This window comes from Borostomias antarcticus (assembly GCF_949987555.1).
Source record: "Borostomias antarcticus genome assembly, chromosome: 22".
Taxonomy (NCBI): Eukaryota; Metazoa; Chordata; class Actinopteri; order Stomiiformes; family Stomiidae; genus Borostomias; species Borostomias antarcticus.
In genome coordinates, this window is record NC_140255.1 from 19,846,770 (window position 1) to 19,866,860 (window position 20,091).

The 20,091-nt window shown below is 53.7% G+C and overlaps 1 protein-coding gene across 5 annotated transcripts in view; it reads left to right on the plus strand.

Annotated features, from left to right (window-relative positions):
* Positions 1–20,091, plus strand: part of LOC311324060 (ATP-citrate synthase-like) — a 36,969-nt gene that overhangs the window by 14,780 nt on the left and 2,098 nt on the right. For 2 of the 5 annotated variants that reach the window (XR_014630973.1, XM_084456437.1), the window contains exons 10-28: positions 897–958; positions 1,209–1,326; positions 3,121–3,275; positions 3,757–3,850; positions 4,147–4,209; positions 5,591–5,620; positions 12,212–12,353; positions 12,559–12,727; positions 13,088–13,192; positions 13,737–13,933; positions 14,286–14,367; positions 14,834–14,944; positions 15,688–15,815; positions 16,059–16,152; positions 16,276–16,430; positions 17,230–17,380; positions 17,830–17,973; positions 18,085–18,198; positions 19,641–19,723. Coding sequence is in view for 4 of the 5 variants with exons in the window: in XM_084456437.1 (XP_084312563.1) it covers positions 897–958; positions 1,209–1,326; positions 3,121–3,275; positions 3,757–3,850; positions 4,147–4,209; positions 5,591–5,620; positions 12,212–12,353; positions 12,559–12,727; positions 13,088–13,192; positions 13,737–13,933; positions 14,286–14,367; positions 14,834–14,944; positions 15,688–15,815; positions 16,059–16,152; positions 16,276–16,430; positions 17,230–17,380; positions 17,830–17,973; positions 18,085–18,198; positions 19,641–19,723 (2,197 nt within the window). In the remaining variant the exon portion in view is untranslated. The remainder of the gene's footprint in view (positions 1–896; positions 959–1,208; positions 1,327–3,120; positions 3,276–3,756; positions 3,851–4,146; positions 4,210–5,590; positions 5,621–12,211; positions 12,354–12,558; positions 12,728–13,087; positions 13,193–13,736; positions 13,934–14,285; positions 14,368–14,833; positions 14,945–15,687; positions 15,816–16,058; positions 16,153–16,275; positions 16,431–17,229; positions 17,381–17,829; positions 17,974–18,084; positions 18,199–19,640; positions 19,724–20,091) is intronic. The other 3 variants (XM_084456438.1, XM_084456439.1, XM_084456440.1) reach the window with 3 other exon arrangements.

A 20,091-nucleotide genomic window follows, 5' to 3' on the forward strand; every position in this document is an offset into this window, starting at 1 on the left:
CGTTAGAGGGCCATCTGCCTGTCAATAAATTATTTTGGGCCTATTGACATTTTGGTTGAAAATTAAAATAGCAGCCATATCGCTTCGCTATGTTACGTTAGCTCTGTAACGTTAGGCTTCCTAGTTAGGACAGGGTTAGGACAGGGTAGTGGTCGTCCTAAAGTTAGGACAATTTATTTAAGATTTTGTGAAGTTAGGCTGCTTCTGTAATACACTTCTCCTATCTGGAGATGGGATAGGATTTTGGACTTGAGAACAATTGTTCTGTAATGGCTTTTCCGTCCTAATCCAAACTACCATGGTAACCAGCCAGTTAGGATAGGATCTGCGAGTTGGGATGTTTGTGTAATACAGCCCCTGACTCATAATATTGCTCTTTGGTTATACAGAGGTTATTACGTTTTTTCGTAGCTATTACATTTTAAGTGTTTTTGCGGGCACTTTAAAAATAAAAGAGAAAAAAAAAGTATTTTTATTGTCAGGACTTTTTATAAAGATGATTTAAACATGCATAGCTCACTATACGGTACTCCACTCAAATGGACTGCACTTGTATAGCACTTTTATCTGAAGCACTTTACAATGAAGGCCTCTCATTCACCCATTTACACACATATTCACACACCAATGGCGGTAGCTGCCATGCAAGGTGCTAACCTGCTCATTGGGAGCAATTTGTGGTTCAGTGTCTTCCCCAAGGACACGTCGACATGTGGACAGGAAGAGGTGGGATTTGAACCGCCAACCCTGCGATCACTGGACGACCCGCTCTACCTCCTGAGCCCAGCGCTTAGCTTGGCCTTCTGTGTTGTTCTCAGTGGTGTCTCACTAGGTCTGGCCTCGCTGTGCACGGTCACAGCACTGACCATGTGATCATCTCTCTCTGCCTCTAACAGGGAAAGTGCTCATCATCGGAGGAAGCATCGCCAACTTCACCAACGTGGCCGCCACGTTCAAAGTAAGCATTCTGCTTTAGTTCTAGTGCTACTTATAGAGGCATTGGCCGGATGGGCATCATATCTCTTTAATGTTCCAACTTCTTAGAAAGAGTTAAAAGAGAACTAGGACAGATTAAATATGTTTGATGAGGTGATTAGTAGTCATGTTAGTGCATTTGACCTCGTAATAATTGTCACTGTGCTACATGCCTCACCCGACCTCTTGTTTTGATGCCTGTTTGACCTCTGACCTCCTGCCTGTCCCCCCAGGGCATCGTCAGGGCCATCAAAGACTGCCAGGGACCTCTGAAGGAACACGAGGTCACCATCTTTGTGCGTCGCGGCGGCCCCAACTACCAGGAGGGGCTTAGGGTGATGGGAGAAGTGGGTGAGTCCGGTCAAGTCGAGTCAAGAAAACTTTATTTAAATCTTTATTTATTATCCCCTAGGGGCGAATTGGAGCGCAGCCAGCAGTCACCTTTTATTTTTATTTTTTTTGTGTCCGGCGCCGTTCTCCAGGGTTCCTACGGTCATGGAAAACCTGGAAGTCATGGATGTGATTGGTTATTTCCAGGCATGAAAAATAGTGTTCGGAGAAGTCACGGAATTTGTTCCACAAATATTTTTGTTGTTCAGAAATAGAGTACTGTAAAAAAAAAAAGTAGGCATACGGCCTGAAATCTGAACCACCTATATCAGCCTGTGGCCTACAGTAGGCTGTGATCTGGCCTGATGTAATATGCTTTGTGTTTGACTTCCCTCAGGTAGGCGTATGCCTGCGGTGTGCACTTTGTTTATCAGCCCATCTTTCAGCAGGAATGCTGCTCACAGCTTCACGCAGGAGATCTCAAGCCTACGGGAGCGCAAATTACAGCAACTTGATACAAATAATTAGTAGTCCTACGGACAGACATGATGTGTGTCTGCTATGTTACTGTCTGAGTTCTCCTTTCGTGACGTTGGCTATGGGCCTGTAGGCCGAGGCTAAAACAACATTCAAGCCATGTCATTTGGTAGGCTGTAAGCCAATGAAGAGGGAGCATTGCATGGGGTAATAAGCCTGTAGGCTATAAATATATTATATTAAATTAGATGAATAACTGTCTTCTATACTTACACCCAGGTTGTGCGCGCTCCACGTGTAGCGGTCCCATATTTGTGAATGAGATTTTACACCCCGGTAGCCTATTTGATGCGGCTGCGGTTACATGAACAATATTTGCTCCGATTGAAATCATTCTGATGAAAAGGATTCCAACTTAACTTGTTTACAAGGACGCTACCTACGATGGCCTGATAAGACGGGCGTTGATGTGTCCCAAAGCATTTAATCACAACATCATTTGTTGGCAAAGTAGTTCCGAGCCTCCTCCGCAATGCTGGAGAGGGAAATCGCATACCTAAGCTTGCGGTGTTACACTTTTTCAGATTATACAGTAGTTCAATTCATAATTCAAAATCACTACAGTATCATGGAGTAGACTACTGGAGGAAATGCGCACTGTGGCTGATGAGCTGCAGATCTGGCCCAGACGTGGAGGAATCATGCGCAGAAACAATACATGCTTGTTCTTTTTTTAACCTTTATTTGGACAGTACAGTACAGTACATCTCTTTGAGACACAGCTTCTCATTCCCAAGAGAGACCTGGCACTTACAGCCAGCTTGCTGCTAGTCTCGCATAGCCAGACCCATCTCCACACTTTGTTTACGCTGTGCCAGCTCTGGAGACGGGTCTGGCTGGACATATTACCATTCTTCAATAGGGGGGGGGGGGGGGGAACGCAGTATTTCTTTAAACCAATCACAGTCCGCAAAATAGTCTGGATCGAATCTGATTGGTGCCGAGAGAATCTCTCAGCCGAATCAGATTAATTTGTGTCGCCAGACTCGCCACTGATTGGGCAGTGTGACAACGAATGATTGCCAAAACCTACATCTGTTGAGCCAGACTAGCGTGCTGCTAATACTGTCATCATGTCAGTACGCGGTACACATCAAAGGACTGCTTCAGATGCATGATCTCTCTCTCTCTCTCTCTGCATCCTAAATTAATTTCAAACAGCTGGGAGGGGTATTTATAGTTCATTGGTATGGCATGCGTTGGTATAGGATCCCTTGCTCTTGAGCCACATAGAAGCAACAAACATAACCAAATCAAGCAAACCTGTGTGTCCTGCAGGGAAGACCACTGGGATTCCCATCCACGTTTTTGGCACCGAGACCCACATGACGGCCATCGTTGGCATGGCGCTGGGCCACCGGCCAATCCCCAACCAGCCTCCGGTGGCGGCTCACACCGCCAACTTCCTCCTCAACTCCAGCAACAACGCCGCTGTACGTTTCAGGGTGTCGGGTTACCCGTCATCCTTCGGTTTTCACTCATCCCTCTCTTCCCCCCTTCTCTCTGGTTTCTCTCTCTCTCTCTTCATCCATCTTTCTGTTCTCTCTCCACCTCTGTGTTCTCTCCATTCATGACAGCCCACCTGTCACTGTCACTCTCAGGGTTTTGCTGTCACTTCCACCGGTGGCACTAGAACGTCACCTGCTTAGTATTCGTCCTTCGTTTCACTTCAAATGCAGGTTCAAATAAACCAACTTCTGTTAGGAGAAGCAAACTTGGTTGAAGAGGTTACAGAAAAGTGAACACGTTTTATGTGTCCAATTAGTTATTTTAAATTAAACTAGCTATTGCATATAGATACAGAGCGGATATGCTTTGAGTATCAGCAAGAAAAATCTGTACATGTATTGTCCAAACCATTTCTCCATCTTTCTCGTCTTCCTCTCCTCCCCTCCCGTGCTCGGCGTCCTCCAGACGCCCGCCGCCACCAGGACGGCGTCGTTCTCCGAGCGCCGGGCGTCCAGCGACACCACGCCGGCCAAGAAGCCCAAGGCCGCCGTCCCGCCAGGTACCCATCACCCCCTCCTCCCTGCTTCTGCCCTCAAAGAGCTCCCTCACCCTCAGAACCGGGGCGGCTAGGCCTCACACACACACACACACACACACACACCTCGGTATCTTATCTGCTTCTCCATTCCCTCTGTCCTCGCTTCCTTTATTTTTGAACCCCCCTCTCTCTCTCTCCCCCCACCACCCCCTCTGTTCATCCCTGTGTTTTGATTTCCTCTTCCCTTTGCTCTCTCCTTGTGTTTGGGCCGTGCGCTGGGCCACACACACCCTGTTCTGTCCCTTCATATCTATAAGACACCGCTCACTCTCTCCTGTGGCCCTTGAAGAACGCAGGCTCGTTCACAGGAGGCTGCGGAGGTGAGTTCAGGTGTTCCGTTATACTGGGCGTGTCTCTCTGCTCTGGTCCCCACTGCGCCGTTCTGGTGCCCAGTACAGATGTGTGAGTGTGTGTGTGTGAGTGTGTGCTTGTGTGAGTGTGTGCGTGTGGGAGTGTGTGAGTGTGTGCTTGTGTGAGTGTGGGAGTGTGTGAGTGTGTGCTTGTGAGAGTGTGTGCTTGTGAGAGTGTGTGAGTGTGTGCTTGTGGGAGTGTGTGCTTGTGAGAGTGTGTGAGTGTGTGCTTGTGAGAGTGTGTGCTTGTGGGAGTGTGTGCTTGTGAGAGTGTGTGAGTGTGTGCTTGTGAGAGTGTGTGCTTGTGTGAGTGTGTGCTTGTGAGAGTGTGTGAGTGTGTGCTTGTGAGAGTGTGTGCTTGTGAGAGTGTGTGTGTGTGTGCTTGTGAGAGTGTGTGCTTGTGAGAGTGTGTGCTTGTGGGAGTGTGTGAGAGTGTGCTTGTGAGAGTGTGTGCTTGTGAGAGTGTGTGCTTGTGAGAGTGTGTGCTTGTGGGAGTGTGTGAGAGTGTGCTTGTGAGAGTGTGTGCTTGTGGGAGTGTGTGAGTGTGCTTGTGAGAGTGTGTGCTTGTGAGAGTGTGTGAGTGTGTGCTTGTGAGAGTGTGTGAGTGTGTGCTTGTGAGAGTGTGTGCTTGTGTGAGTGTGTGCTTGTGAGAGTGTGAGTGTGTGCTTGTGAGAGTGTGTGCTTGTGAGAGTGTGTGTGTGTGTGCTTGTGAGAGTGTGTGCTTGTGAGAGTGTGTGCTTGTGGGAGTGTGTGAGAGTGTGCTTGTGAGAGTGTGTGCTTGTGAGAGTGTGTGCTTGTGAGAGTGTGTGCTTGTGGGAGTGTGTGAGAGTGTGCTTGTGAGAGTGTGTGCTTGTGGGAGTGTGTGAGTGTGCTTGTGAGAGTGTGTGCTTGTGAGAGTGTGTGCTTGTGGGAGTGTGGGAGTGTGTGCTTGTGAGAGTGTGTGAGTGTGCTTGTGAGAGTGTGTGCTTGTGTGAGTGTGTGTGTGTGTGGATCCTGCACTTCCTCACAGGCCAACAGGCCCCCCAGTGGCGCTTGGCTATAGACATGTATAGGGTGTAAGGAATGCTCCCATACAATAGCTGGGCTTTGCATGTCGCTTCAACACCTTTACACCTGCATCCTAAGCTCCCTGAGGTGTTCAGTAAACCTGTTAACACACACACACACACACACAGACACACACACAGACACACACACAGACACACACACACACACACACACACACGCGCTTGACCCCCATACATAGCTGATTCATGAGGTGTGTAATTTATTCAACTGTTTTTGTTTTTGATTATTGTTTTTGTCGCTTATTTGTTGTCATTGTTTTGTGTCGTCACCCCATGGGTCACAGAAGCACAGGCCCCGTCAGGCTGCAGCCCAGGTACAGTAGGGGATGGTTGTGCTAGACCTCCTTCAGCTGTCTGTCTCTCTCTCTCTCCGTCTCTCTCTCTCCCTCCCCCTTGTTCTCATCCCCTCTTCCCTTTCTTGGTGTAGCACAAATCTGGGTAAAAAAACCCCGTTCTGATACTCAAGGTGCGTTCTGATACTCAAGGTGCTTTCTTGGTTTTCGTCGCACCAATTCCAAGCGTTACTGTGAGTGTGTGTTTGCGGTTGTTTTGGCCCATGTGGCTTCCCGTCTGGTGTGGTCTTCCTGGTGGCTGATGGGCTGTGTGTCGCTGGGCTGTGGACAGGGGACTGGTAGGGGGGCAGGGGACTGGTAGGGGGACAGGGGACTGGTAGGGGGGCAGGGGACTGGTAGGGGGACAGGGGACTGGTAGGGGGACAGGGGACTGGTAGGGAGACAGGGGACTGGTAGGGGGACAGGGGACTGGTAGGGGGACAGGGGACTGGTAGGGGGACAGGGGACTGGTAGGGGGACAGGGGACTGGTAGGGGACAGGGGACTGGTAGGGGGACTGGTAGGGGGACAGGGGACTGGTAGGGGGACAGGGGACTGGTAGGGGGACAGGGGACTGGTAGGAGGACAGGGGACTGGTAGGGGGACAGGGGACTGGTAGGGGGACAGGGGACTGGTAGGGGGACAGGGGACTGGTAGGAGGACAGGGGACTGGTAGGGGGACAGGGGACTGGTAGGGGGACAGGGGACTGGTAGGGGGACAGGGGACTGGTAGGAGGACAGGGGACTGGTAGGGGGACAGGGGACTGGTAGGGGGACAGGGGACTGGTAGGGGGACAGGGGACTGGTAGGGGGACAGGGGACAGGGGACTGGTAGGGGGACAGGGGACTGGTAGGGGGACAGGGGACTGGTAGGGGGACAGGGGACTGGTAGGGGGACAGGGGACAGGGGACTGGTAGGGGGACAGGGGACAGGGGACTGGTAGGGGGACAGGGGACTGGTAGGAGGACAGGGGACTGGTAGAGGGACAGGGGACTGGTAGGGGGACAGGGGACTGGTAGGGGGACAGGGGACTGGTAGGGGGACTGGTAGGGGGACTGGTAGGGGGACAGGGGACTGGGGACTGGTAGGGGGACAGGGGACTGGTAGGGGGACAGGGGACTGGGGACTGGTAGGGGGACAGGGGACTGGTAGGGGGACAGGGGACTGGTAGGGGACAGGGGACTGGTAGGAGGACAGGGGACTGGTAGGGGGACAGGGGACTGGTAGGAGGACAGGGGACTGGTAGGGGGACAGGGGACTGGTAGGGGGACAGGGGACTGGTAGGGGGACAGGGGACTGGTAGGGGGACAGGGGACTGGTAGGGGGACAGGGGACTGGTAGGAGGACAGGGGGCTGGTAGGGGGACAGGGGACTGGTAGGAGGACAGGGGACTGGTAGGGGGACAGGGGACTGGTAGGGGGACAGGGGACTGGTAGGGGGACAGGGGACAGGGGACTGGTAGGGGGACAGGGGACTGGTAGGGGGACAGGGGACTGGTAGGGGGACAGGGGACTGGTAGGGGGACAGGGGACAGGGGACTGGTAGGGGGACAGGGGACAGGGGACTGGTAGGGGGACAGGGGACTGGTAGGAGGACAGGGGACTGGTAGAGGGACAGGGGACTGGTAGGGGGACAGGGGACTGGTAGGGGGACAGGGGACTGGTAGGGGGACAGGGGACAGGGGACTGGTAGGGGGACAGGGGACTGGTAGGGGGACAGGGGACTGGTAGGGGGACAGGGGACTGGTAGGGGGACAGGGGACTGGTAGGGGGACAGGGGACTGGTAGGGGGACAGGGGACTGGGGACTGGTAGGGGGACAGGGGACTGGTAGGGGGACAGGGGACTGGTAGGGGGACAGGGGACTGGGGACTGGTAGGGGGACAGGGGACTGGTAGGGGGACAGGGGACTGGGGACTGGTAGGGGGACAGGGGACTGGTAGGGGGACAGGGGACTGGTAGGGGGACAGGGGACTGGTAGGGGGACAGGGGACTGGTAGGGGGACAGGGGACTGGTAGGGGGACAGGGGACTGGTAGGGGGACAGGGGACTGGTAGGGGGACAGGGGACTGGTAGGAGGACAGGGGACTGGTAGGGGGACAGGGGACTGGTAGGGGACAGGGGACTGGTAGGGGGACAGGGGACTGGTAGGAGGACGGGGGACTGGTAGGGGGACAGGGGACTGGTAGAGGGACAGGGGACTGGTAGGGGGACAGGGGACTGGTAGGAGGACGGGGGACTGGTAGGGGGACAGGGGACTGGTAGGGGGACAGGGGACTGGTAGGGGGACAGGGGACTGGTAGGAGGACGGGGGACTGGTAGGGGGACAGGGGACTGGTAGGAGGACGGGGGACTGGTAGGGGGACAGGGGACTGGTAGAGGGACAGGGGACTGGTAGGGGGACAGGGGACTGGTAGGGGGACAGGGGACTGGTAGGGGGACAGGGGACTGGTAGGGGGACAGGGGACTGGTAGAGGGACAGGGGACTGGTAGGGGGACAGGGGACTGGTAGGGGGACAGGGGACTGGTAGGGGGACAGGGGACTGGTAGAGGGACAGGGGACTGGTAGGGGGACAGGGGACTGGTAGGGGGACAGGGGACTGGTAGGGGGACAGGGGACTGGTAGGGGGACAGGGGACTGGTAGGGGGACTGGTAGGGGGACAGGGGACTGGTAGGGGGACAGGGGACTGGTAGGGGGACAGGGGACTGGTAGGGGGACAGGGGACTGGTAGGGGGACAGGGGACTGGTAGGGGGACAGGGGACTGGTAGGGGGACAGGGGACTGGTAGAGGGACAGGGGACTGGTAGGGGGACAGGGGACTGGTAGGGGGACAGGGGACTGGTAGGGGGACAGGGGACTGGTAGGGGGACAGGGGACTGGTAGGGGGACTGGTAGGGGGACAGGGGACTGGTAGGGGGACAGGGGACTGGTAGGGGGACAGGGGACTGGTAGGGGGACAGGGGACTGGTAGGAGGACAGGGGACTGGTAGGGGGACAGGGGACTGGTAGGGGGACAGGGGACTGGTAGGGGGACAGGGGACTGGTAGGGGGACAGGGGACTGGTAGAGGGACAGGGGACTGGTAGGAGGACAGGGGACTGGTAGGAGGACAGGGGACTGGTAGGGGGCAGGGGACTGGTAGGGGGACTGGTAGGGGGACAGGGGACTGGTAGGGGGACAGGGGACTGGTAGGGGGACAGGGGACTGGTAGGGGGGCAGGGGACTGGTAGGGGGACAGGGGACTGGTAGGGGGACAGGGGACTGGGGACTGGTAGGGGGACAGGGGACTGGTAGGGGGACGGGGGACTGGTAGGGGGACAGGGGACTGGTAGGGGGACAGGGGACTGGTAGGGGGACAGGGGACTGGTAGGGGGACAGGGGACTGGTAGGGGGACAGGGGACTGGTAGGGGGACAGGGGACTGGTAGGGGGACAGGGGACTGGTAGGGGGACAGGGGACTGGTAGGGGGACAGGGGACTGGTAGGGGGACAGGGGACTGGTAGGAGGACAGGGGACTGGTAGGGGGACAGGGGACTGGTAGGGGGACAGGGGACTGGTAGGGGGACAGGGGACTGGTAGGGGGACAGGGGACTGGTAGGAGGACAGGGGACTGGTAGGGGGACAGGGGACTGGTAGGGGGGCAGGGGACTGGTAGGGGGACAGGGGACAGGGGACTGGTAGGGGGACAGGGGACTGGTAGGGGGGCAGGGGACTGGTAGGAGGACAGGGGACTGGTAGGGGGACAGGGGACTGGTAGGAGGACAGGGGACTGGTAGGGGGACAGGGGACTGGTAGGAGGACAGGGGACTGGTAGGGGGACAGGGGACTGGTAGGAGGACAGGGGACTGGTAGGGGGACAGGGGACTGGTAGGGGGACAGGGGACTGGTAGGGGGACAGGGGACTGGTAGGAGGACAGGGGACTGGTAGGGGGACAGGGGACTGGTAGGAGGACAGGGGACTGGTAGGGGGACAGGGGACTGGTAGGGGACAGGGGACTGGTAGGGGGACAGGGGACTGGTAGGGGGACAGGGGACTGGTAGGAGGACAGGGGACTGGTAGGGGGACAGGGGACTGGTAGGGGGACAGGGGACTGGTAGGGGGACAGGGGACAGGGGACTGGTAGGGGGACAGGGGACTGGTAGGGGGACAGGGGACTGGTAGGGGGACAGGGGACTGGTAGGGGGACAGGGGACAGGGGACTGGTAGGGGGACAGGGGACAGGGGACTGGTAGGGGGACAGGGGACTGGTAGGAGGACAGGGGACTGGTAGAGGGACAGGGGACTGGTAGGGGGACAGGGGACTGGTAGGGGGACAGGGGACTGGTAGGGGGACAGGGGACAGGGGACTGGTAGGGGGACAGGGGACTGGTAGGGGGACAGGGGACTGGTAGGGGGACAGGGGACTGGTAGGGGGACAGGGGACTGGGGACTGGTAGGGGGACAGGGGACTGGTAGGGGGACAGGGGACTGGGGACTGGTAGGGGGACAGGGGACTGGTAGGGGGACAGGGGACTGGTAGGGGGACAGGGGACTGGTAGGAGGACAGGGGACTGGTAGGGGGACAGGGGACTGGTAGGAGGACAGGGGACTGGTAGGGGGACAGGGGACTGGTAGGGGGACAGGGGACTGGTAGGGGGACAGGGGACTGGTAGGGGGACAGGGGACTGGTAGGAGGACAGGGGACTGGTAGGAGGACAGGGGACTGGTAGGGGGCAGGGGACTGGTAGGGGGACTGGTAGGGGGACAGGGGACTGGTAGGGGGACAGGGGACTGGTAGGGGGACAGGGGACTGGTAGGGGGGCAGGGGACTGGTAGGGGGACAGGGGACTGGTAGGGGGACAGGGGACTGGTAGGGGGACAGGGGACTGGTAGGGGGACAGGGGACTGGTAGGAGGACAGGGGACTGGTAGGGGGACAGGGGACTGGTAGGGGGACAGGGGACTGGTAGGGGGACAGGGGACTGGTAGGGGGACAGGGGACTGGTAGGAGGACAGGGGACTGGTAGGGGGACAGGGGACTGGTAGGGGGGCAGGGGACTGGTAGGGGGACAGGGGACAGGGGACTGGTAGGGGGACAGGGGACTGGTAGGGGGGCAGGGGACTGGTAGGAGGACAGGGGACTGGTAGGGGGACAGGGGACTGGTAGGAGGACAGGGGACTGGTAGGGGGACAGGGGACTGGTAGGAGGACAGGGGACTGGTAGGGGGACAGGGGACTGGTAGGAGGACAGGGGACTGGTAGGGGGACAGGGGACTGGTAGGGGGACAGGGGACTGGTAGGGGGACAGGGGACTGGTAGGAGGACAGGGGACTGGTAGGGGGACAGGGGACTGGTAGGAGGACAGGGGACTGGTAGGGGGACAGGGGACTGGTAGGGGACAGGGGACTGGTAGGGGGACAGGGGACTGGTAGGGGGACAGGGGACTGGTAGGGGGACAGGGGACTGGTAGGAGGACAGGGGACTGGTAGGGGGACAGGGGACTGGTAGGAGGACAGGGGACTGGTAGGGGGGCAGGGGACTGGTAGGGGGACAGGGGACAGGGGACTGGTAGGGGGACAGGGGACTGGTAGGGGGACAGGGGACTGGTAGGAGGACAGGGGACTGGTAGGGGGGCAGGGGACTGGTAGGGGGACAGGGGACAGGGGACTGGTAGGGGGACAGGGGACTGGTATCTGGGAATATATTAATTAAAAGTGACTCTCAGAAAGGACGGAAGAGAGGGACCCTGAATGCCCCCAAAACAACAAAAACATTGATCTCTGACTACCACATTTAACACAGTTAGCTTCTAGCTAGCTAGTTAGCATCTCTCTCATCTCCACAACAGTTCTCCACGCAGCATATGATTATTTGTTAGTCAAAGTCAAGGACAATAATAGTTTGTCAACTTCTCTGCCTTCAGTCCTGCCTGTGTTTTCTATGGGGACGTTTTTTACCGTCTTTGTTTCGTGCAATTGAAAGAAAATGGAACTAGGCCGACATTAAAATGACCAGCAATAATAATGGATGTTTTTATGTAGTGACCTTTCCTGATGCTCAGAACCTTAAATCCTGCCACCGTCTGATGTATGAGCTGTGTGTCTTATCCCCCATCATTACCCGGTTTCCTTGTGTTTTGAAATTAGTAAAAACATCCAGCTTTTCTTTTTCTGCAATATTTGAAACATCTCCAGTGTGACATTTGTGACGCCCTCCTTCCCAGTAACCCGTTCCAATGAATAACTCCTACCTCTCCCTGATTGTGTGTGTGTGTGTGTGTGTGTGTGTGTGTGTGTGTGTGTGTGTGTGTGTGTGTGTGTGTGTGTCTCCCTCTCCCCGGCACATTGTCAAACTGTATGTAACCCCCTCTCTTCCACTTCCCTTCTTCCTCCCTCTCTCTCTCTCCCCTCTCTCTCTCTCTCTCCTCTCTCTCTGTCTCCTCTCTCCTTTTTCTCTGTCTCCTCTCCCTCCCTCTCTGTCTCCTCTCTCTCCGTCCCTCTCTCTCTCTCTCTCTCCCCCCCTCCCTCTCTCTCTCTCCCTCTCTCTCTCTCTCTCTCTCCCTCCCTCCCTCTCCCCCCCTCTCTCTCTCCTGTAGTCAAGGCCACCACGCTGTTCAGCCGGCAGACCAAGACCATCGTGTGGGGCATGCAGACGCGGGCGGTGCAGGGCATGCTGGACTTTGACTACGTGTGCTCGCGAGACCAGCCTTCAGTAGCAGCCATGGTCTATCCTTTCACGTAGGTGTAAACATTCACTCCATCTCAGTTCACAAGCCAGAACCTTCATTAGTTAGCAGTGTAGTTTCAGCACAGTTTATCAAAAACGCAGCCCAGATACGGAAGTTCTTCCCCAGAAGCATCTATCCATACCGTGTCTTAGGATAATGTAGTAATACTGCCAACATCACGGTCATGAAGGTAACAGATGCGCTTGTGTTCTCAGCGGGGACCATAAGCAGAAGTTCTACTGGGGCCACAAGGAGATCCTGATTCCTGTGTACAAGAACATGGCCGACTCCATGAAGAAGCACCCGGAGGTGGACGTCCTCATCAGCTTCGCCTCGCTGCGCTCCGCCTTCGACAGCACCATGGAAACCATGCAGTTTCCGCAGGTGAGGGCCGGGCGACGCCCCTGCCGTGTCCTCGGAGCGAGAGCTACTTAGAAGCCTGTGACCGTGATGATGTTTTCTTTTTTTCACACCGACGTCAGTGTGCCTTTGCATGTTTGGCTTCATGATAAGCAGACGATGGCCTCCAAAAATGAATAACAGTTGGCTATCAGGACAACCTTGTAGAAACGTTCGTCTAAACGGCCTCCAAAACCCCCTCGTTAAGGCATGCTCAGGCAATGGGGAGGTCGAAGGTTAAATTCCAGCGGCTCTTGCATGGGCCCCACACTCGATTGAGCGTGTGCACAGGAGGGAACGGCCGTCTGATCAGATACTCGCACGGCCGCGTGTTTGTTCCTCCAGATCCGCACCATCGCCATCATCGCTGAGGGCATCCCCGAAGCCCAGACCAGGAAGCTGATCAAGAGGGCGGACCAGAAGGGCATCACCATCATCGGCCCCGCCACGGTAAGCCCCGCCCAGAACGCACCGCGCGGAGTAAAACAAGCGCTCTGGAAACGTTCATTCTGCTGACTCAGCAGGTCGCTTACCCAGGCTGCTCTCTGCTGTGGAAGAAAACTCCAGTCTTCACTCTTTGCGACTTGTGTAATGGATTGTATAATGTACATGAATGTTGGAGAGAGATGATGTACAGTTAATGCAAAATCTCTTTGAAGAGTTCTCCCTTCAGTGTACGTTTAGAGCGTAGCACTACCAAGCGTACAGCTGGGCAGCCATTATCAAAACACAGATAAGCGTGGGTACAGTTCATCAAGGCCACATTTTTCAGGCTGTGAATGGTGGTGGAGTCACAGATATAAAATAATGAATTAAAAGAACAAAAATATGACTGATTTATTTTACTTGATTTCAGCAAGCGTACTGTATATATGTTTTCAATCTATAAACTTCTACACTGTGAAAGATGTCCTTCTCCCGGTTGGGGGCGTCGTCTGTGGGCGTGGTCTCGCCAGCGCGCCGTGTTTCTGACGCGTCTCTCCGGCCGGTCCAGGTGGGCGGGATCAAGCCCGGCTGTTTCAAGATCGGCAACACCGGAGGAATGCTGGACAACATCCTGGCCTCTAAGCTGTACCGGGCGGGCAGCGTGGCCTACGTGTCTCGCTCTGGAGGCATGTCCAACGAGCTCAACAACATCATCTCCCACACCACCGACGGAGTCTACGAGGGAGTGGCTATCGGAGGGGACAGGTGAGGAGGGAGGTTGGGGTAGGGGTCGTAGGTCAAGAGGAAGGGGTGGGGGGGGGGGGCCCTCGTGGTCATGCTGGAATGGGGCTGAAGTCTTTCACTTCTCTCTAGAAGTGTCTTGTTTCAGATACTCAAGTTACCCTTTTGTTCTCGTTTCATTCGCTGTAACGTGAGACTTCCCTGCTTTTCTAAACTATGACTTAGTGTAGACGTTGCATTTTCTGTAGATGTAATCGATGATCGTGGTTAATTGATGTTTTCCATGGACAGCTGGTCGCTTACTCGCGCCAGACCAAGCGGGATTTATCTGTTGTATCTCGCTCAATCACGGCTGCTAATCCTGATTACCCACCAGGTATCCGGGCTCCACCTTCATGGACCACGTGCTGCGCTACCAGGACACCCCAGGGGTCAAGATGATCGTGGTCCTGGGAGAGGTGAGAGACTCTGTCGGTTCATGGCAGTCTAACATTACAAAGCACACGTGGGCAGCTGTAGCTCAGTTGGTAGAGCGGGTCGTTCAGTGATCGAAGGGTCAGCGGTTCGAATCCCAGCTCCGACTGTCCACATGTCGAAGTGTCCTTGAGCAAGACACCTAACCCCAAATTGCTCCCAATGAGCAGGTTAGCACCTTGCATGGCAGCTGCCGCCATTGGTGTGTGAATGTGTGTGTGAATGGGTGAATGAGAGACCATTGTAAAGCGCTTTGAGTGCCGCTAAGGTGGAAAAGCGCTATATAAGTGCCGTCCATTTACCATTTACGTGAAACACCAGTACGGCGTCTTAAAACTGAGTCGTTTCTACGGGTATTCAAATCTGTCAACAAGGCTGGAATTAGCCTTTCGATTGAATGAATTTCTAAACATTTCTCCTCTCCGCCTTCTCCTTCTCTCTCCTGTGCAGATTGGAGGGTCAGAAGAGTACAAGATCTGTTACGGTATCAAAGACGGCCGGATCAGCAAGCCTGTGGTGTGCTGGTGCATAGGGACCTGCGCCACCATGTTCTCCTCGGAGGTCAGTGGAGAGCGGCAGGGGCTTGAGATGGATGGTGGAGGTAGGGTTAGGGGTAGGGTTAGGGTTAGATGGATGGTGGAGGTAGGGTTAGGGTTAGATGGATGGTGGAGGTAGGGTTAGGGTTAGATGGATGGTAGAGGTAGGGTTAGGGTTAGATGGATAGTGGAGTTAGGGTTAGGGTTAGATGGATGGTAGAGGTAGGGTTAGGGTTAGATGGATGGTGGAGTTAGGGTTAGGGGTAGATGGATGGTAGAGTTAGGGTTAGATGGATGGTGGAGTTAGGGTTAGGGGTAGATGGAGGGTGTAGGTAGGAGGGGATTCAAACTGAGGTTCAAATTTGAACTTCGCTACAACTCTGCAGAGGTAACAGAGGGGGGCAGTGGTAGTGGGACACCCTGCATTAATACATTTTACAAAAGTAACTAGTAATACGATGAATGTCTGTGAATGACAGGATTTGACCAGTGTATATGCACTAATAAGCTACTGTAGTTCAGGATAGTAAAACATCGGTGCCTGTGCTCTCTCTTTCTCTCTCTCTCTCTCTCTCTCTTACACTCTCTCTCTCTCTCTCTCTCTCTCTCCCTCTCTCTCTCTCTCTCTTACACTCTCTCTCTCTCTCTCTCTCTCTCTCTCTCTCTCTCTCTCTCTCTTGCTCGCTCGCTCGCTCACTCTCTCTGTCTCTCTCTCTCTTACTCACTCTCTCTCTCTCTCTCTCTCTCTCTCTCTCCCTCTCCCCCCAGGTTCAGTTTGGCCATGCCGGAGCTTGTGCCAACGAGGCCTCAGAAACGGCCGTGGCCAAGAACCAGGCCCTGAGGGACGCCGGCGCCTTCGTACCCCGGAGCTTCGACGAGCTGGGCGACGTCATCAAGTGAGTCCTCACAAAAACGCTTCCATCTGGAGGAGGGGGACTTTCTCAAGACCCCCCCCCCCCCTAACAGAACCTCATATCACTTTGTCGCAATGACCGGTAACCAAGTCCGTGTCGTGCGCAGCGCAGCGCACAGTCTCAACATTCATGGTTCATTTTTCACATCGCTCCATTTTGTGTTTTGATAAACCCTCCGTTTGTGTTTGTTTTGATTGTTTGTTTGCGTTGTGTCCGGTGAAACAGGACGGTGTACGATGAGCTGGTGGCCGACGGAACCATCGTTCCTGCGCAGGAAGTCCCGCCCCCGACGGTGCCCATGGACTACTCCTGGGCGAGGGTAAGAACCCCGCTCACCTGTACTCGATGAACACTTTTAAGAGTTCTGGAAAAACAGTTATTTTTTCCACCCCGTTCCATTCAAGAATAACGTCTTGTGGTTTTAACGTGGCCTTCCTCCCAGGAGCTGGGTCTGATACGGAAGCCTGCTTCCTTCATGACCAGCATCTGTGACGAGCGGGGCCAGGAGCTGATCTACGCCGGCATGCCCATCACCGAGGTGTTCAAGGAGGAGATGGGTCTGGGTGGGGTGCTGGGCCTTCTCTGGTTCCAGCGGAGGTGAGCACAGAGCCGGGCGGAGGTCTGGGATTCAAATGTGTCCTTGGCTGTTTGACCCGGCCGGTAACTAGCGGTGTAGAGGAAGCGCTTCACTTATTCAGTCACATCAGAGATCACTTAAAGGAATGAATAAACAAACAAACACTGTATTCTGGGCATTTATGTCAGTAGGCATACTGACATGCATACTGACTGATGTCAGGACAGCAGAGTCGCTGCCCATCTTTCGTCGCAGGCTCAAAACTCACCTCTTCAAGAAGTACTACAACAATCCTCCCACCTAAGACCTTATTATATCATATTGCACTGTACTTTAGATTGTGATTCTTGCACTTTGCCTTCAGCACTAGATTATGCTCTTAGTCACTTGTTTTAGAAAGAAGATGCACTTGTGAGTTCTGGTGAGTAGTAGTACATTGGCTCTTCCTACGTTAAATGCAATTATTGTTAGTCGCTTTGGATAAAAGCGTCTGCTAAATGACTAATGTAATGTAATGTAGGCCTGGTTATGTAGTGTGTGTACATATATGCACGCTACATAACTGAATGCACACTATATAACATATATCTATGCTCATGAATCAGTTTCATATCAATAGGAAGAAGTGTTTTGAAATAAAAGACGTGATTAAAAACAACAACAGCAATGCATTCCACTACAAATGGAAGCCACCCAAACCTGCCTGTGATCGTAAAGGCTTGGTAAATGTGTGCACGTTTCAGGGTCTGTCTGGCACTGAATAATCTAGTTGAGTGGAGCCGTCATGCCCATGTTAGGTGTTTGTTGTTTGTTGTCCAGGCTGCCGCGCTACGCCTGCCAGTTCATAGAGATGTGCCTGATGGTGACGGCCGACCACGGGCCGGCGGTGTCCGGCGCCCACAACACCATCGTCTGCGCCAGGGCCGGGAAGGACCTCATCTCCAGTCTCACATCTGGCCTGCTCACCATTGTGAGTACAAGGCTCACTCGCTCACTCGCTCACTCGCTCACTCGCTCACTTGCTCACTCGCTCACTCGCTCACTCACTCACTCACTCACTCACTCACTCACTCACTCACTCACTCACTCACTCACTCAAAATAATAAATAATATAGGCTTTATTATTATTTATATGGTTCATAAGAATTTTATTTAAAACAACTGTCAGGAACCCAGGAACTGTTAAACAACTGTGGAGAGGAATTCCAATGTACCTACGTACGTGTACGTGTTGCATATGTCAAATAAACCTGAAACTGAAACACACACACACACAAACACACACACACACAGACACACTCCTTCATAAGATATACATTCTCAGCTCCAGTACCACCACACTATTGGCTAGTGTCCATAGCACATAAAATGACACACTCAAAGAGGAGGAACCTCATAAAAGATCTCTTGTGTTTCAGGGGGACCGCTTCGGAGGGGCGCTCGACGCAGCCGCTAAGCAGTTTAGCAAGGCGTTCGACAGCGGCATGCTCCCCATGGAGTTTGTCAACAAGATGAAGAAGGACGGCAAGCTGATCATGGGCATCGGACACAGGGTCAAATCGGTTAGCAGCATCTCCGCAGCACTGTCACCACCATGGCATTCTATTTGATTTTTGAAAAACGTATTTATTTTATGCAGTTGCATCTCCAAACCAACGTTTTCTGTGTTGTAGATCAACAACCCTGACATGAGGGTGCAGATTCTGAAGGACTTTGTGAAGCAGCAGTTCCCTGCTACCCACCTGCTGGACTACGCTCTGGATGTGGAGAAGATCACGACATCGAAGGTAGCAGGTCCCCCTAACGCCTCCATTACATCCTCTACCACAGCAGCTAACATGAACACGCCCGCTCTTTACTCCATTACACCCTCTACCACAGCAGCTAACATGAACACGCCCGCTCTTTACTCCATTACACCCTCTACCACAGCAGCTAATATGAACACGCCCGCTCTTTACTCCATTACACCCTCTACCACAGCAGCTAATATGAACACGCCCGCTCTTTACTCCATTACACCCTCTACCACAGACAGCTCATATGAACACGCCCGCTCTTTACTCCATTACACCCTCTACCACAGCAGCTAATATGAACACGCCCGCTCTTTACTCCATTACACCCTCTACCACAGCAGCTAATATGAACACACCCGCTCTTTACTCCATTACACCCTCTACCACAGCAGCTAATATGAACACGCCCGCTCTTTACTCCATTACACCCTCTACCACAGCAGCTAATATGAACACGCCCGCTCTTTACTCCATTACATCCTCTACCACAGGAAGCTAATATGAACACGCCCGCTCTTTACTCCATAACATCCTCTACCACAGCAGCTAATATGAACACGCCCGCTCTTTACTCCATTACACCCTCTACCACAGCAGCTAATATGAACACGCCCGCTCTTTACTCCATTACACCCTCTACCACAGCAGCTCACATGAACACGCCCGCTCTTTACTCCATTACACCCTCTACCACAGCAGCTAACATGAACACGCCCGCTCTTTACTCCATTACACCCTCTACCACAGCAGCTAATATGAACACGCCCGCTCTTTACTCCATTACATCCTCTACCACAGGAAGCTAATATGAACACGCCCGCTCTTTACTCCATTACACCCTCTACCACAGCAGCTAATATGAACACGCCCGCTCTTTACTCCATTACATCCTCTACCACAGGAAGCTAATATGAACACGCCCGCTCTTTACTCCATTACACCCTCTACCACAGCAGCTAATATGAACACGCCCGCTCTTTACTCCATTACACCCTCTACCACAGCAGCTAATATGAACACGCCCGCTCTTTACTCCATTACACCCTCTACCACAGCAGCTAATATGAACACGCCCGCTCTTTACTCCATTACATCCTCTACCACAGCAGCTAATATGAACACGCCCGCTCTTTACTCCATAACACCCTCTACCACAGCATCTAATATGAACACGCCCGCTCTTTACTCCATTACATCCTCTACCACAGCAGCTAATATGAACACGCCCGCTCTTAAAGGAGTTAACGCGGTGGTTGGTCACACGTTCATGGTTTTTATGCTATTATTTGTAGAGGGCATTGAAGAAACACGATGAAAGTATCAAATATATCCGTTCTTTTAGTTTTGTAGCAGTAGGCGTGAAATTGATCATCCTGTTTTCAAGTGAGAATTTGGTCAAATCCTTTTTTCTTTCTTTTTTTCGTGTACAGAAGCCGAATCTGATTCTCAACGTGGACGGCTTTATCGGGGTAGCCTTCGTGGACCTGCTCAGGATGTGTGGTGGATTCACGCGGTAGGAAGACCACACTTTTTTTCTCTTGACCGGTTAATTTATAGTTTACAGTATATTACTGCTCATGTTAATGATCCTCCAGGGATATGTCAGAAAAGCCCTCTTAACATGTGTACCCTTCTTCACATATTACTTTTTTTTTATTTGTATACTTGTATTTAAATGTTTACTGTTTCTTACTTTCTATTATCTTTAACTATATAGATCTTCCGTCTCTGATCTGTTATATATGATCAAAAAGTGTTTTTTTCCTTATTTTTATCTACTATTTTAACTATGTTTTTATTTATTCTCTGAAGCACTGTGCTACATTTGCTTGTATGAGCTGGGCTATATAATAGAGTTGACTGACTGGATCCTGATCCTAC